This window comes from Anguilla anguilla, chromosome 3 (genome assembly GCF_013347855.1).
Source record: "Anguilla anguilla isolate fAngAng1 chromosome 3, fAngAng1.pri, whole genome shotgun sequence".
NCBI classification, from domain to species: Eukaryota; Metazoa; Chordata; class Actinopteri; order Anguilliformes; family Anguillidae; genus Anguilla; species Anguilla anguilla.
In genome coordinates, this window is record NC_049203.1 from 9,576,971 (window position 1) to 9,594,510 (window position 17,540).

A 17,540-nucleotide genomic window follows, 5' to 3' on the forward strand; every position below is an offset into this window, starting at 1 on the left:
CACAGTGATTTTAATTTCATTTCATTTTTTTGTTATCTTTGACACAACCAAGATCCCAGAAAACAATTTTAATAACCAAAGTTATACTCAGGAGTACTCCTTGTGTCGAGTAAGCAATTTTCCGTACATTGTGTTAGATTTTCATTTTACAAAGTTTGTGTTGAACGACCAGGCTTCAAACACGTGAGTCTCAATTGTCGCCTGTGTGTGTGCGTGCGTGTGTCTGAGTGTTCGCGTGTGTGTGTGCCCACGAGTTCGCAGCTACGGTTCATTCTCTGGTTGAAATGAAACTTGCCATATCAACTTGTTGCGCCCAGCGCCAGATGTACGATATTCATGTCACGTAGACTATACAAACTATTTCGACCCTAGTTTCCTAGACTAAAATGATAAAAGTGGTCTTAATAACTGCTGCCTGACACGATCTGCCCCGATGTCTGACGACGGAGAAGAGAGCGACACTGCTGACCAAGAGCAGGATCTGGCCGCTGACCCCAACGTTTCCAGCTCATCTCCCTCGCACACCTCTGCCGGAGCCCACCTTTCTCAGCGACCGGGGAATTGCGCCTTCAGTCCACAAGAGCGGCGGAGATCCGCGCCTCTTCCGCGAGAGCACCTCTCTACCTCCGCTGAGTCTGGAGAGGATGCGTCTCGCGCCCAGCCACCAAAGTTAACCCAGCGCTTCGTGGAAGCGGGTACTTTATTGCAACAAGGACAGCATACGCGACCAGCAGTGACAGGCGGGAAGCATGCCCTTTTCTCTGAGCACCGAGAACGCCAAAGCGAGTGGATTCCTGCTTTTGAGGAAAACTCCATCATATTTCAGGACCGTGGACAGCGATTTCCTCCTGGCCAGTATTCCGTGAATTATGACAACCACCGCTCGGATTATTTAGATTCCCCAAACTCCGCTTCTCAGCAAACGTAAGTTAAATGGTCAGTTAGATATTATGAATGAAACTGATAGTAGTAACGAATCACTGTTAAAACAATTAAAATTTAAATTTTGTTTTTGATTTTCTAAGGAATAAAATTGATGGGTATTGGACATTCGTGAATTTCCTGAGAAATTTATTCAGCATTTTATTGATAATCAGCTATTTAATCATACATAATATGTGTATATATCGGTGACACACTTGTCCTTGTTCGTTCTTCCGGAGACACACCATTAATCACGGACATGAAACTCGCAATTTAATCAACTGGTTACTTGCTGTATATTTTTTAAGCAGGAACTAGCATCAACATATTTAGTTGAGCTCAAGCTGTTATCACAATGTCTGAGAAAGGGAGCTGATTGCGTGAAAATCCCATTAATGGGTCTGTTTGATTGGTTTGTGAGATTTCAAGACCTCAAGGAGCGAATAGGTATTAATGACACCTGAGAACAAATCGTCGTTGAGAGATAATCCGTTTTGTTTAGCTGAACCTACATCAACCCGGAGATAAAGATCACGTCTAGATCACAACACCTGTGGCTCATTGAGTCCCCTTTAGGCCAAGTTCTACATATTCTGAGTAAAGCAAGATAATTTCAGGCACACATATTAGAAATGTATTTGCAACCTGTTAAATACTGATTTGTTCAGGAAAAAATACCCAGTATTAAGTCTATTGTTGTCACCTGTAATTTTCAATGCGCAGTGACGATCCTTTATTAAACAATTTGATATGTCCAGCAATGCATTGTCGTAACAAGTATAAAGCGCTTTAAAGTGGAATGGACTCTCCATTAAGTCTTCCAGGCCCTTATAAAACTGACGAATATTACCATAATATAATGACGTGGTTGGCCTTGATAACCGGAATTAGAAACCAGTCAGGCGTAGAGTGATCCCGTGGAGACGCGCCTGTCAGTAAAATGGTAGAAACTGCAGGAAACTACTTTGCATACACTGGTTCATTTTTAGGGAAAAAAATCGATCTTCCAGTCCATTACTAACTTAAATGTGGCTATTTGACATCTGATATAGTCGCTGAAGGGAAGGGGAGTCAACGAGATTATTTAAATACTGTAATACTGAGGTTCTCGTTCAATTTCGCCCATCATTTGAAAAAAGTGCAGAACCAGTGTAGTCCGTAATTATTTGGACGGTGGCATAATTATTATTATTATTTTATTTTATTTTTTTCTGTAAACTGCAGCACATAGGATTTGAAATGAAACAATGAATATGAGGTTAAAGGGGAGACTGTCAGCTCTAAAATAAGAGTACTTGCATCCATATCATTTGATAGTGAATTACAGTACTTTTATGCAGAGTCCCCCATTTTAGGGGACTAAAAATAATTTGACAGTTGAGTTCTCAGCTGTTTCTTGTCCAACTGTGTGTAATTACATCATTAGTTCATGCACAAGAAGAAAAAAAGAAAGCTAGAGAAAGGGTCTGGAGTTGATTCTGGGCGTGGCATTTGCATCTGGAGCCTGTTGCTGTAGTCTCTGAAAATGAGGAGCAAAGTAACATTAAAGCAGACCATCATGGGGTTGAAAAATCAAAACTAATTGATCAATGACATAGCCAAAATATTGGACATTGTTGTTTGGTACATTGTTAAGAAGCTAAATGCATTGGTGAACTCAGCAATAGCAAATGACCTGGTAGCTCACAGAAGACCACTGTAGTGGATGACCAAAGTGCTTGCGAAGAAGCTAATTGTGAAGAAAAACCCGTTTTCATCAAACAGGTAAATAACGCTCTCCAGGATGTAGGCAAAGATGTTCCAAGACTACCACAGAAAAAAGACAACATGAACGTAATCTCACCGGAAAATGCAAACCATTGGTAAGCCTCAAGAACAGGATGTTCAAGTTAGAGTTTGCAAAAAAAAAAAAAAAAAAAAAAAAACTACATTAAAGACTACTGAGTTCTGGAACAAACAATTGCACTGTAAAATGTCCAGTGTTAATTCAACTCCCAACAGATAACATTTGGTCCCACATTCCAGAGTGAAACCAAATGTTATCCGGTAAGAGCTGAATTAACGCTGCCAGAGTTGAATTAACACTGGGCATTTTACTGGGTCTGGAGATATGAGTTGAGTGTTAATCTGTTCCAAAGTGAAGGAAAGAGGAAAGGGCAGAGAAAGAAATTAACTGCTAATAATCCAAAGCGCCCCCCCCCCCCCCCCCCCCCCCACCCTCATCTTTGAAACATGGCGGAGGTTGTGTATGGCTTGAATGAATTGTGCAGGATGAATTCTAAAGTTTACAGAAATGTATTTTCTCATGCTAAAGACAAAAAGCCCCAGAAACAAACCGGAACTGAAGATGGCTGCAATACATACCTGACAGAGCATCACCAGGGAAGACACCCAGCCCTGGTGATGTCTAAGGATTGCAAACTTGACGTGGTGACTTTATTTATGATTGTGTTCATTTGTCTAAATACTTGTTGAGCTATGTATTAAAAAGGCTGCCATTTCTACACAGATCAGCTCAAATGGATGAAAAAAAACCTTATAGCTGACAGTCTGTACTTTAACCCCATATTAGTTGTTCTTTTTCAAATCACCTGTGCTGAAATACAGAGCCAAAAAAATAAAAATCGTGCTACTGTCCAAATACTTACAAAGTGCACTCAGTGCTGTGGGAATACAAATGCCAAAATGTTGGCTATTTTGTTCCAACTGAGTGAACAAACAAAAAAGATTTAGGTGGTCTTCAGTAAGCATTCTCAATGCAGTGTAATTAATTCATCAAACACATTCAACAAAGTTCAGTCTCTCTGTGCTCCTAGCTTCTCATTTTGACAGCAGTTGATCAATTTTTTTTCCATTTCTCTTGCAATTAAGTTTATAGACCTGTTCAAGTGTATCTATTGATCTATTCTTAGAAAAACCCTAAAAAACAAAGCGACACTTGAGCCGATGGTAGTGTGTACCTGAAATACAGTAGATTTAACTTTTTTTTTGTCCACTTTAAGAGCAAAATGTGCCGCAGTGAGGTCGAATGTGTGGCTTTGATGTATTGAGGCAGTGAAAGACATGGTGGGGTATTCTCCAGCAGGTGCTTTAAATCTGAAAACATGCTTTTTTTGTGTGTGTGTGCCGGGCAGACTGAGATCTCACACAGAGCAACCTTTACTCACATGTCAGGGGCTTCTAAGTTTAAAAAGTACTTCCAGTTCTGCGTTGGTTACAGTGCCAAAACTGGGGTTAAAAATAAACCTCTTTTCTTTTTTTTTGTTTCTTTTTTCTTGAGAGCTTCAATGGTATGTGATATCAGGGAGTATGGCTACTGTGTGTGTGCGTGTATGTGCGTGTGTGTGTGTTGACTGATGATGGAAGTAACTGTGGAGTTGGAGATGGAGTGTAACTGTGCAAGGAAAGGCCAGATAGTGAGTGAGTGAGTGAGTGAGCGAGTGAAAGGGAGCTTGTGTGGTACCACTGTGTTTTTAAGAAAAATAAGTGGCTGATTTGGAGTCAAATTACAGAGTATTTCCTTCTCTGAAAACTTCTTTAATCTTCCAATCTTCCTCTTGGTAATGTGAGTAGATCTGATGAAATCGTATCCTCCAGTTTCAAAGAACAAAGTGCGAGATGTCAGGGATAAGGAAGCAGGGGATGTGGTCCGTTCGATTTCTGGAGTTGTTTTTCAAAACCGCACATTCTATACTACACCAAAAAATTAAAATTACAATTTATTTCTGTCATCAATCTACAGTCCATGATCCCTCCCTCTCTCTCTCTCTCTCTCTCTCTCTCTCTCTCTCTCGCTATCTATCTATCTATCTATCTATCTTTTTCTCTCTGTCTCTGTCTCTCAAAATGCTGTTGGACAGAAAGCAGTATGTTAATTGAGTGCTTTGCCCTGACTATGAATATATGTCTGTCTGTCTGTGCGTCTGGTCTTGCTTGGTCCAGCAGGAAGCGATTTGCCTAGTGCCCCATTGTGATTCAGGACGGCCTCCTGTAATGACAGTGCGGGCAGCTAATTTCCATTCTGACAGCAGATGAGAAAAGGGAATTATTAACATGCAAGACTGTGGTGGATGTGAACCTGACCATACATATCATCAGCTTCTCCTCCCGTTTAAAAAAAAAAAAATAATAATTTTTTTGTTCTTTATCAACACATGATTTTACCACCCTACATAGCTTTTTCTGATGATCATTCGAGCATCTTTTTCTCCGTCACTGTTTCTCTTCCCCTCTGACTCACACACCCGAACATTTGTCTGCTTCCAGGGAGGATGCTTTAGTCGTGCGCCACCCCTTTGAAGATCCCCCTTGCAACGCAGTCCGCTTCAATGGGTTCCCATTTTCCCCTCTTCATCTGTCTTTGCATCTTAACAAGGCGGTGTTTCATCTGTGAGACCTTTTTTCTGGGGGGTCAATATATTCAGTCCAATGATTACGACAAACTATTGAGTGTTAAGGGAGACAGGAGCACAGATGTCCCTTCCTGTTACTCAGGATTCAATGGAGGCTTTTGCCCAACATGACTAAAATTAAAACACATATTCTTCATTACCGCGCCCAGTATACCTGAGTGAGCTGGAGAAATGTCTGCTGACAGATTTCCTTTTTTTTTTCTGCTCTTGCTAATTTATCTTGAACCTTCCAGAGCTACAGGCTCCCCGTCTAATCCCTACCACTGACATGCCACTCAAGCCTCTGCACGAGACAGATATTTAAATCATTTCCTCTGTTTGCAATCCTCTCCTCCTGCCATCCTTGAAACTTGTTTTTCGCCCCCTGATGCATCGAGTGGGGGTGGAGTGGTGCCATTTTCCCCCTGAATGCTCCACCAGTGAAATGGAGAGGAAATCCAAAGAGAGGGTGGGAGGTAATTAAATTTGTGTCCCTGGTTGCATGACTGAAACCTGACATTTCAATGAAGACTGTGTGTCTGCATGTGTGTGTGTGTGTGTGTGTGTGTGCGTGTGTGTCTGGGTGTGTGTATGTGTGTGCGTGTGTGTACAGTATGTGTGTGTTTGTGTGTGTGCATGTATGTGCTTGTGTGTGTGTTTGTTTGTGTACGTGCATGTGTGTGTGTGTGTGTGTGTGTGCGTGTCTGCGTGTGTGTGTGTGTGTGTGGTTGTATGTGTGTGTGTGTGTGTGCATGTATGTGCTTGTGTGTGTGTTTGTTTGTGTACGTGCATGTGTGTGTGTGTGTGTGTGTGTGCGTGTGCGTGCGTGTGCATGTGTGCGTGTGTGTGTGTATGCATGCATGCGTGCGTGCACGCACATACGTTTGTGTGTGCACATGTAAAAGGCATGTAAAAAACTCTTGCAAGCCTCTTATCTCGCTCTGCTATCAGAAGATGGTTTGGAATGTACACATTGCCAGCCTGGCATTTCTCAGGCGTTTTTAAGTTCAGCATTTTGAAGTGTTTACTCCAGTTGTGCATTTTACTACATCTTTTCAAGTGCTCCGCAGTTCTGTTTCATCATGAGCATTTTTTCTCCTGGGAAAGGCATCCTAGGCAATTAAGCCAAAATCCGTAACAACAGTGTGGTCTGAGGCATCTGTTCCGCTGGTCCTGGTGACCTGAAATAAAATGATTTATTTAACATCATTCAAGTGCAGACATCTGCAGCATTTCCATCACGTAAGATTATTTTATGTCTATGTGAGTGCAGAGGAGGAGCTGGAATCTGTCAAACTGTTAGCCCTCCTAGCAGATCGCAGATAGCCCTCCTAGCTTTTTTAAAAATGTAACAATGGACACATTAGCACCTGTAGGGTTTCAGAGACGCAGCCATTTTTTGGATATTTGAACTTTATTCCCCTCGGTCCAGTTTGTGTCTAACACCATTTAAGTTGATTGCTTTGATGCTGTTTAGTAGCATCTGAGAGTCGTTTAACTTTTCAGTACTTGGCATTGATCACATATTGATCACACAGCCCAGAAGAGTTTGTTAAAGATAAGACTACATAGCCTAGAAGACTTCGTTAACAATAAGATTGATTCTGGAATTTTGGATTGCACTGTTGCGACCGAACAGGCAGACAAAAGCACATCGGTGGATGGGCAGAAGAGCTGATCTCAATAAACCAATATAAAGCTGGCAGGCCATCTGTGTGGTGAAGCACATCCTGCAGCTACATCACTTCCTGTTTCATTAAGCATTCTGTGGCACAGATTGTAGTGCTGGATGCTGGGTTTTTAGATGAGTACTTGCACAGTGAGGGTTATGATTGGTGAGGCCTGTCAGTCGGTCATGCCAGATGTAGCGCAGCTACATTTTGGCTATGGATTGACTATGATTTTGTTTGCTCTGTACTGCAGAGTTAGTTTTAGTTCAATTTTCAAGTTACTGTTTGCAGAGAGTGTGGACTAATGCCAGTACAAAAGACTGTATTACCCAGCTCTTTGCTCCCGTATTTTTTTCTGTGCTATACACCTGTAGTGCTACAGCTCTCTCTCCTGTGTAACCGCGGCAATGCACACAGGACTCTCGCATCGTTGGCCTCCTGCGGTGAGGATTTGGTGTGTGGAACCGGCTCCTCCCTCACCTCTGTCACGTCAGCAGCATTCCAAAGGGACCGAAGCAGCGGATTATGAGTTCCTGTCCCGGTGCCGGCTGTCCTGCCGCTCAAAATCGCAGTAACCTTGACGGGACAATCTCCCCTCTCTGCTGGTGGAGGTTTAGTGTCGCGAAACAAGGCGTCCATATTAAATGTTGTTGTGTACTCCGGGGCGAAGAGAGAGCAGCCTGCACGGCTCTCCGGGTGGGACCCTGGGGAATTCACAAGGCCTCGCAGGAGAAGCTGAGACTGAGCGATAGGTCTCTGAGCATCCTGTCACTCATCTTCTACACCTTGTACCTACCTGACCCTACCACCCCCTCCACCTCTCTCTTCCTCAGTGTTTCAAAGGACAAGCACACAAAATGTACATAGCATTTGTTTTCCATATGGCCTGTTTCACTGAAAAACAGAAACCAAGGGATTCTCTGGGAATGACCAAATAAATACTTTCCTTGGGCTTCATTTTCACACTCATTCACATGCTTGGTGGCCAAGCTCCATTTAGACAAATTAGTAATTAGAAGATAAAGCGTAAATGAGACTATGATTATTCTTTCAGTAAACAGCTAGAGGTGTCCTTTTAGCACACACTGGTGCTTCTGTTGGATTAAACAGAAATGTGAAGCATTTCCCCTATGGGCCGTCCCCCATTTCCACGCACATCTCTGTGCTGTTTGGCTTTTGCAATACGGTGAATCAACCTCTGTGAAGTCACTGAATTTAATCTGTGCAGCTCAGCATAGTGTTGTGTTTGTGGTGATAACCTCAATCTTTTTCTTTTTCTTTTTTTTTGTGAAATGCAAAGAAGTACATTTGTAAAAATAAATACATGAATAAATGAATGATTGGTTTTCCGAGGCCTGTAGACATTGATGCGCATCCTGTAGAGTGTGTTTTATGAGCAGAGGGAACTTCCTGCCCATGATGTGTGGAGGAGGAGGAGGAAATGAGGTGTGGAATGGAGAATGTTTTTCAGAGAGGAAGCTCGTGCTGGGCTCAGAGAGGAGAGCGGACGGAACGTGTGGGTGAAGGCGTTTTTGGGCAGGGTCCTCCCCTGGTCACAGATGAGCAGATGATGATGGGAACAGTGATTTTACTGTTTCATGCTGACCGGAAACCCTTAAAAAGAAACCCTTCATCCTCTGCTCCCTCTGCTCCCTCTCTCACTCCCTCACCTCACGATCCCTCTCTCTTTCTCTCGCTCACTCACTCTCTCTCTCCCTCGCTCTCTCCCTCTCTCACTCCCTCACCTCACGATCCCTCTCTCTTTCCCTCGCTCTCTCCCTCTCTCACTCCCTCACCTCACCCTTCCTCTCTCTCCCTTGCTCTCCCCCTCTCTCACTCCCTCACCTCACCCTTCCTCGCTCTTTCCCTCGCTCTCTCCCTCTCTCACTCCCTCACCTCACGCTCCCTCTCTCTCTCTCTCCCTCGCTCTCTCCAGGCCCGAGAAGAGCGGCGGCGGCGGCGAGGCCATGCACCGGCGGCACACCACGCTGCGCGAGAAGGGCCGGCGGCAGGCCGTCCGCGGGCCGGCGTACATGTTCAACGAGCGCGGCACCAGCCTGACGGCGGAGGAGGAACGCTTCCTGGACGCCGCCGAGTACGGCAACATCCCCGTGGTGCGCAAGATGCTGGACGAGTCCAAGACGCTCAACTTCAACTGCGTGGACTACATGGGCCAGAATGCACTGCAGCTGGCGGTGGGCAACGAGCACCTGGAGGTGACGGAGCTGCTGCTGAAGAAGGACAGCCTGGCGCGGGTGGGCGACGGGCTCCTGCTGGCCATCAGCAAGGGCTACGTGCGCATCGTGGAGGCCATCCTGGGCCACGCGGCGTTCGCGGGCGGCCTGCGCCTCACCCTCAGCCCGCTGGAGCAGGAGCTGCGGGACGACGACTTCTACGCCTACGACGAGGACGGCACGCGCTTCTCGCACGACGTGACGCCCGTCATCCTGGCCGCGCACTGCCAGGAGTACGAGATCGTGCACATCCTGCTGTTGAAGGGCGCGCGCATCGAGCGGCCGCACGACTACTTCTGCAAGTGCGGCGAGTGCGCTGAGAAGCAGCGCCGCGACTCCTTCAGCCACTCCCGCTCCCGCATGAACGCCTACAAGGGCCTGGCCAGCCCCGCCTACCTCTCGCTGTCCAGCGAGGACCCCGTCCTCACCGCCCTGGAGCTCAGCAACGAGCTGTCCCGGCTCGCCAACATCGAGACCGAGTTCAAGGTAAGGGTCGGGGGGGGGGGGTTAGGGTTAGGGTTAGGGGCCACTTTAGGACATTTGTGATTCCAGGTGCAAACCTGACCCATTTTCTGACGCAGACTGAAGATCCTCCTTTTTGGACTATACCACGGCTGTCCTGACCTCCTTTAGAGATCCTCTGGGGTGGTGTTTTTGTTTGCAGAACTTATTGTTGGTTTGTTCGGTTAGCTTCACACTTCTGTGCCTTCTTGGTGATATTGCACTTTTATATTCCTCAGATTAACCCTGATGTTCTCCGGTTTTCTCAGTCACAGTGGATAACAATGTTTGCTAAGTGATTGTAGTGTAAAGTCATGCAATGTAATGGTTGTTACAATTTCTAAAGCAGGGCGGTCAAACAAATTTCCTTGAAGGCAATTATATTTTTCCCCTCTAATCTCTGTTCTAAACTCAATTAAACCAAGGAATTACCCACTTTAGTTTTTTTTTTTTTTTTTGGTTACACACATTTGTTACAGACATCTGTGTCCTGTCCTGTAATACTGAAGCAAATAGTGGCACATGTAAATGTACAAGTGCAAATACAAATGGTTAATTAAGGAACTGGACCAACTAGGCTGGGGAAATTGGATGGTGGCAAAACAGTATGAGTATGACCACTGTGATCCGAGGGGACGGACTTCCTGTATGCCAAAAGGAAATTACATCCGGTGTGTGAGCAGCACCGACCCAAACCAAGGATGCCACTTTCCGGGTCCACTCTGTGAACTGAATAAGTTCGTGAAATCCGTCCCCTCCTTACAAGCTCCCTTGCATATAAAGTCCCATTGGCCTGCCTCTCGTTTTACAGACAGATTGCTAATGCCTGGCACAGCACGGCAGGACAGCATCGTGTCTGTCAGACAGGTATTTAATTGCAGGAATCTATTCAGTGGAAAGAAGTCACGCAGCTTTTGATATGGGCTCAGATGCCTTTCCAATCTGCGGTGTGAGAGCGCTTAATTGAAAACGTTTCTGGAGGACCCGGTGTAATTGGCAGCAATCACTCCTCCATTATTTCATGATTATTTAACGTCCCCGACGCCTTGGTTGATGGGGACCAGGTCACCCATTTCATTATTTTCCTGTGAAATGATTAAACACTTCTATTAATAGACAGGACCCAAACGATTTTCAGAAGATCCCTGGAGATGTGTGGGATTCTCAGACAAACATTAGTCTTGATAATGTCAGTTTAAATGTCGTTGCAACGTACTCGTTGTTTAAAAGCTAATCCCTCGTTATTTACCTAAAGGGAAGACCAGAGCCTGGTGCCATTTCCATTGTACTGTTACTTTAGTCTTTGTGCACTTACCAAACCACTATGGCATATCCTACTTTCTATTCTGTACACTGAACCACAAAAGCAAGTAAATATTGTAATATGTGTCTGACTCAAGTGCTTCTGAAACAGAAACCCCAACGACCCCAAGTGCTAATATATTCACCTTATTAGAGGCCTTCAACTGATGTTTAGCATACATTTTTCAGTCAACAATTCATAGCTGTGATGATAAACTCTTGCATCAGATAGAATTTGATTGGTTGTTTGATGTCACCCCAGACCATCTCAAGCACAGACGCTCACCTGTGGTAAGAGGCACCTCTTGTCCAGCACATGCCCTGTATTCAGAGAGAGGTGTGGTCAGTGGCAGGTGATGTCCACCTGCTGCATGCTCCTCAAGAACTGACCCTGTCCAATGAATAAAGGCGCTTTATCAAGAAATTACTGTCAAAAAGTAAATGGTTGAGAAATTATGATTTTCCATTTCTCTGTGGGTCTCCACTGCAACAATTCATGTTTATTCATTATGGAGACAAATATCCACTCTTCCTTTGAACCTCAGGAGAACAGAAATCTTCTCTGCAATTAGCAGGTCTTTGTAACTGTGGGAGCGGATATAATGTACTTTGAGAGGATTCTGTAAATGGACGGCACCTTCCAACGCCCCCCCCCCCCCCCCCCCCCCCCTTACAAGGCAAAGAACAAAGATTTTGTACAAACATTTAAGGAACATAAAATGACTAGACATAGCTTCAAAGCAAATATTTCTGCCATCTGAATATTCCAGATAAACGAGTTGTCCTTTCATGGTCTGGTATCGAATCGGGATTGTGCCAGTGCTGATGTAAAATTGTCTCTGGTGATGCCAAGGATTTGAGGGTTTCAGACAGCTAGGAAGATAACAACTCATCAAACACCAGCAACCCCCTGCTGGACAAACAAGTCTGTCTGTTAAGCTGCACCCAAGGGGCCTGGTTTACTAAGACTTTCAGCATGTGCAAAACCTTTTCACATGTGCAAAACTAATAACACGGCCAACGGCTGGTGCAAAATGACTGTCATGACCAATCATTGGACATGTTATTGATTTTGTGCGAGCTAAAAGGTTTTGCACATACTAAAGGTCTTAGTAAACCAGGTCGAAAGTGTCTTTCTCCCACACATGTCTGTGCCAGCCCATCTTGCAACCTGGTGAATGATGAGAAGCAGTGGCTGACATCACACGCACTAGAGGAGAGCATTTGTAAAATGCACCCGCAACTGGTAAATGCACCAGCAAATTCGGGAGGAGATGAATTCAAAACATTTCCCTGTTTTTTTTTAAAGAAATGGGGGTTACTCTGGTCGTCTTGATATGAAGCGAGTATCTGTGCTCCGGGTCATTGTTGCTAACGGGCTGGGACGCTTCAGTACCTGCTGACTTGTCGGCTTTCGCTGCCTTGAATTGAATATGCCTCGTCCCGTTATTTGTGGTGGCTGCGGAATTTCATTGCCCGCGTTTGGATTCTTAGCATCATTATGCTAATTGCCTAAATCTGACCTGCAAGCAGGATTTGATTACTCCTACTGAGAATGGTGCTGCTGGACTCTGCTTCTTTCAAACAGTGCAATTGGAGCACAAGGGAGTCTTTCCTTTCATAGCATAGATAGTGCTGGTGGTTTCTTTTTTTTTTTCTCTGAAAACATTAATTAAAATTCCCTGACTCTGCGACTGTCGGAATAATGTAAATGTAATTTAGCCCGTGTTCTAGGCCAGGGGTTTTCAGACTTGATCCCAGGGACTGGCTGAGTGTGCTGAATTTTGTTCTTGCCATAATTGCAACCTCTGAATATTAAAGAGCCGTTAACGGTTCTTAATTAGACACTTAATGTCAGCTCAAGGATGATTTACCCTCTTAAGGTCAAATTATGTCAGAAATAACAGTGTATGCCTTGAAGAATTCATATTACACATTCAAATCCCATCATTTTTAATCAGTCAGATTAACGGATGCTTAAATTTTTTTTTTTTTTTTTGTAATATACTGTATGACAAATGATTCCTTTAGACAAAGGGTTACATTTCTAAATTTATTCAGTTATAGACTGACAGGTGTAATCACTGGGGTCTTAATAACAGAAAGTGTGGTCATCTTGTCACTGAAACTGAAACTTTTGTGGAAAATGAAGAGTTCAATGACAGACCTAATAGCAATGAGCCAAACCATGTATTATGCTGGAATAAGATAAAGTATAAAACGACGATAAGACTTAAACTTATGTTTTAAATAACCCTAACTGATCGAGATATTGGCTGTGACCGAATCCAGCATACACAGCGGGTCCAAGGTCCACGTTAGAAAACTACTGTTTTTGGGCAGTGTTGCAGAAAATAACTGATGGCTATTTTTAATTTATTTTTCTGACAGATCATTATTTAAGTGTTGAGTTTCATTTAATGCTCCACTAGATAAAATGATGACAACATTTAAATGGTGCCTAATATTTTGTTATTAGAATACTGAAGAATTAAGATTGTGTCATATAAACTCACTATTCAGAATTCTGTGTTCGGAATAAACCTATTGTTTTCTCAATAAGAATGTTCAAACTGAGAGACAGATAAGGGATATTGCATTAATATTCTATTTGATAAAAACAGATAATCATCATTAGTCATGTAAATACATCATTTGACATTTGTAAGCATACCCAATATTTTCATTAAGTTTGTGAATGTGTAGGCCTGATTTACAAGGATGGCAGATTTTCAGTCTTAAATTAATTGTAATAGTGCCCTACATCTTTCTTTCAACTAATTTGGCATCATTTTATCTTTTTGCTCAGTTTTGGTTTTGGCAATGGATGCAGGGATTTAGAAGGATAGTGTTATTTTGTTTGAGTGACACAAGCCTCTAATTCAAGTTCCCATCTATTATACTTCATGATGTGTTGTCCAATAAATTTACATTCGACATTATATACATACAATTTACATAATGGGGCGACATAGCTCAGGAGGTAAGACCGATTGCCTGGCAGTCCGAGGGTTGCCGGTTCAAACCCCGCCCTGGGCATGTCGAAGTGTCCTTGAGCAAGACACCTAACCCCTAACCCCTAACTGCTCTGGCGAATGAGAGGCATCAATTGTAAAGCGCTTTGGATAAAAGCGCTATATAAATGCAGTCCATTACATTCTGGTTATCCATATAACTATTGAGGAAATATTTTAGAAAGTTAAAAAAGCTAAATACGCTAGCACGTTCTCCCTATCTCTTAGCACAATGAAAGACAGTAGGATATGACACATGTCCAGACTGCATTTATGTAGCATGTGTGTTCATGGAACAATACCTTTCATGGGTATGTGAACAGCATTTTCAGAGTATAAATTGCACATATATGCAATCAGAATTCTTCAACATCACGAATATGACCTGCATGTCAACATGGTCAGTTTCCCTTACCAACCGGGACCACTGGGATAAGACTCAGTAAGGTCCAGGTTCACTTTCAGGTCATATAGTATAGGATGAATCTATAAGCTTCAGCCTTCACCACCTGCTTAGCAGTAGCCATCCTGGACAGTGCTGGACTCCACATAATAGCTCTACATTACAGCAAATGTATGTGTGAAGGGCTCAGTCGTTCGGTTGCCAATTTTTCCTGCAGATTTATTTTCAGAGAGCAGTTGTTTGTTAGTCCATCGATTAGTTGGGTAGACAAGCTCATTTGTCAGCGTGTAAATGCACGACATGCATGTGGTGTAAATATATTTGCTGGGGCTGTGATTTGTGGGAAATTCAATTCGATTTTTACTCAGGAAATTGCACTTATTAACCTTGCTGTATTCAAAGTCAAATATTATTTATTTTTTCAAGTTTCAGCATTTTGTTTTTCATTTAGATAGTGATTTATTTCTTTCTTTATGTAAAATTCATTACAGATTCTGGGGTATTGGATACTTACACCAGACTATACAAATATATATGCATGCGTACATATCTACACACACAGCTCAATTAGATTGATTTAGAGAAAATGGTCTCCATTTGCAGCCATGCCAGCTATAATTATTGGCAGCTAGGCTTGTGTGACACTTTTGTATGCTGAGGTGCCATTTGCTTAATTAATGGATGTGCCATTATGCTTTGCATATACTTGGCCACATACAAAAATACACATGTGCACACACGCACAGGCACACCCACACACACACACACACATATAGACACACTCATACATACACACACACACACACACTTCCCTTGCTCTGTGTTAAAGCACCATATCTTTTATCCCAAAGTGTGCTGTGGAAAAAGTCTTCAGAGCCCTGATGCTGCCCCCATGCTGAAAGGCTTTGGGGAGAATCCAAGTGTTTTATGACTCATGCTTCTCTCAATGATGTGTGATGTACTGCATCAGAGTATCTCCTGAATGCTTGTTCAGGTAAACTGACCAGATCCCCTATAATCACCGAACAGTACATCAAAGTGTGTGGCAGAGATCAAAAGCTTGCAGGACTGCACACGTACAATAGCGACGGTCCTGTGGAAATCTGAATCGAGTCTGCTCATCTGAATCTATTAGGACTTCCCTGCCTCGTTTGCAAGCACCTGCTCCAATGCTCTCCTTTTGCCCTGTCCTTAGGCGCCCATCTGAGCCATAGGACCCCCACCCCTTCCTCTGGACACCACCCTTGAATTACACGCAGCCATGTGTGTTTGTTAACTAGCTCCTGTGCTAATCCTGGTCTGCCCCAGGTGGCTAGGCTAAACCAACATGTTCTATGTGCTATAGAGCCCACTTACCCAAAAGTGCACCATTCAGCTATTTACATGTTTAATGAAGACATTAATGTGTAGCCTTCAGGGGTTGCTGTGTCAGTATTAGATGAAAAAGAATAAAAAATGCACTCTCATTGAAAATCAATGTTTCAACCCACATTGGGTCTCTGTGACCCAGTGTGGGTTCAAATGTTGACTGTGGTGGGGTGAATGAAGTTTTTTCTCAGTCTTCTCAGTGTCTCAGTCATTGTGGTGAATTTATTCCCATTTTTTAAATGTTAGAAAAACATAATATCAGAGCTTGAATGTATTTATAGTATTTATTACGTTTAATGTAATTTGCAATCAATATATTTGATATTATAAATTAAAGCATGAATTACAATAATAATTATTATAATAATTATAATGTACCAATTATTCCAATTAATATGCCACAGTAATTCATATTAGAATTATGTTGTATTATTTATATCATCATATTTTATTACTGGCTATTTTATCCCCTTATCTTTCCTTCTCTTATTCAATCACTCACTGTTTCACTGTCACAGACATTTTCTCACTTTCTCTCTCTGATTTTCCATTTTTCCCTCCCTCTGAATTTCAGTACCCTGTTCACACTTTTATAAACAACAAACTCAGACGCAACTGTGACAAAGGTTTCCCAATTTAATGTTGTTGCTGTGGTGGAAAATTATGGTCCAATTTACTGTCTTGTTTTTCAGTGGAAGAAATGGCAGATTCTAAACAACAGGGCTTTGCACTCTGGAAACAGATGTGACAAACAGCGGGGGCAAAAACATTATTTTTCATTTTTATCAAGAAAATCACCAAAGGTGGAGCTACCTGAGCTGTAATTTCACTGTGACTGTAGTCCTGCGATTGGTCACAGAATCTGCAGCACGTCTGTCTTCTCTCTCCATAGGCTCTCTGTAGGACCGGCAGAATTTACAATTCCCAGAATTTCCAGTCAGCTTCCAGTTTAGCATTAACAGCCGAAAAAAAAGTGTATTTGTGATTACCACTCGCGGTAAAAGATCATTGTACTATTTTCCAAAGGACCGGGTGTTCTCACAAAGCTAACTGCAGAATATTTATGGAATTAAAAACTGAGCAGCAGTTGCTTGAGTTGAAAGCCCTGGTTGTTATCTGGGAAAGTGAGTGAAATCCTTCAATTTTAATGGCGATTAAAGTTACAAGAGGGCCCCCCTGGTTATGCTTCAGCCATAAGTGCTTTTTCTCAGACTTTCTGAAGAAGCTGCTTCTAACTGCAGAACAGTTACTCTCCATCAGCATGCTGCACTCGCACGGTGCATTCCATTAATCCCTTTTGAATGACAGAATCCGCCGTGTTTATTCCATTCTGCGAGCGGCTTTTGATCTTTTGTGCTCGCACTTCCTGTTCGCCGCAGATTCGGTGTTCTCGCGGCTGAGGCGAGGTATTAACAACAGGTGATTTGATCCAATTAAAAGTTTCGGTGTTGCGTGAGGCCACTCCCTCCCTGGAGGATTTGGAGCTGTCTCACCTGACTACGCTTTGAATAAAAGCAATTACTGCACTGTTACTTTATGTGTATCAAATGGGAATGAGTAATAAAGCACCACATGGAAATGTGTTTCTCCTTCTCAGATAAGATTAATCTGGGGCTGGTACACACTGTAGTACAGATGAAACATGGCTTCTCTCTGCTTAGAGCATCCAGAGAAAGTTCTGTCTGCATGTCTGTCTGAATCAGCTATTGTCTTCTTTTAATCTGCATGCATCC

General features: G+C 43.0%; 1 protein-coding gene across 1 annotated transcript in view; it reads left to right on the top strand.

Annotated features, from left to right (window-relative positions):
- The first annotated feature begins 296 nt into the window (after positions 1–296).
- The window catches only part of LOC118222710 (short transient receptor potential channel 7-like), a 50,771-nt gene continuing 33,527 nt past the window's right edge, over positions 297–17,540 (top strand). Inside the window, exons 1-2 of the mRNA XM_035408489.1 lie at positions 297–924; positions 8,922–9,705. Of these exons, the coding sequence (XP_035264380.1) occupies positions 434–924; positions 8,922–9,705 (1,275 nt within the window). The 5' untranslated portion in view covers positions 297–433. The remainder of the gene's footprint in view (positions 925–8,921; positions 9,706–17,540) is intronic.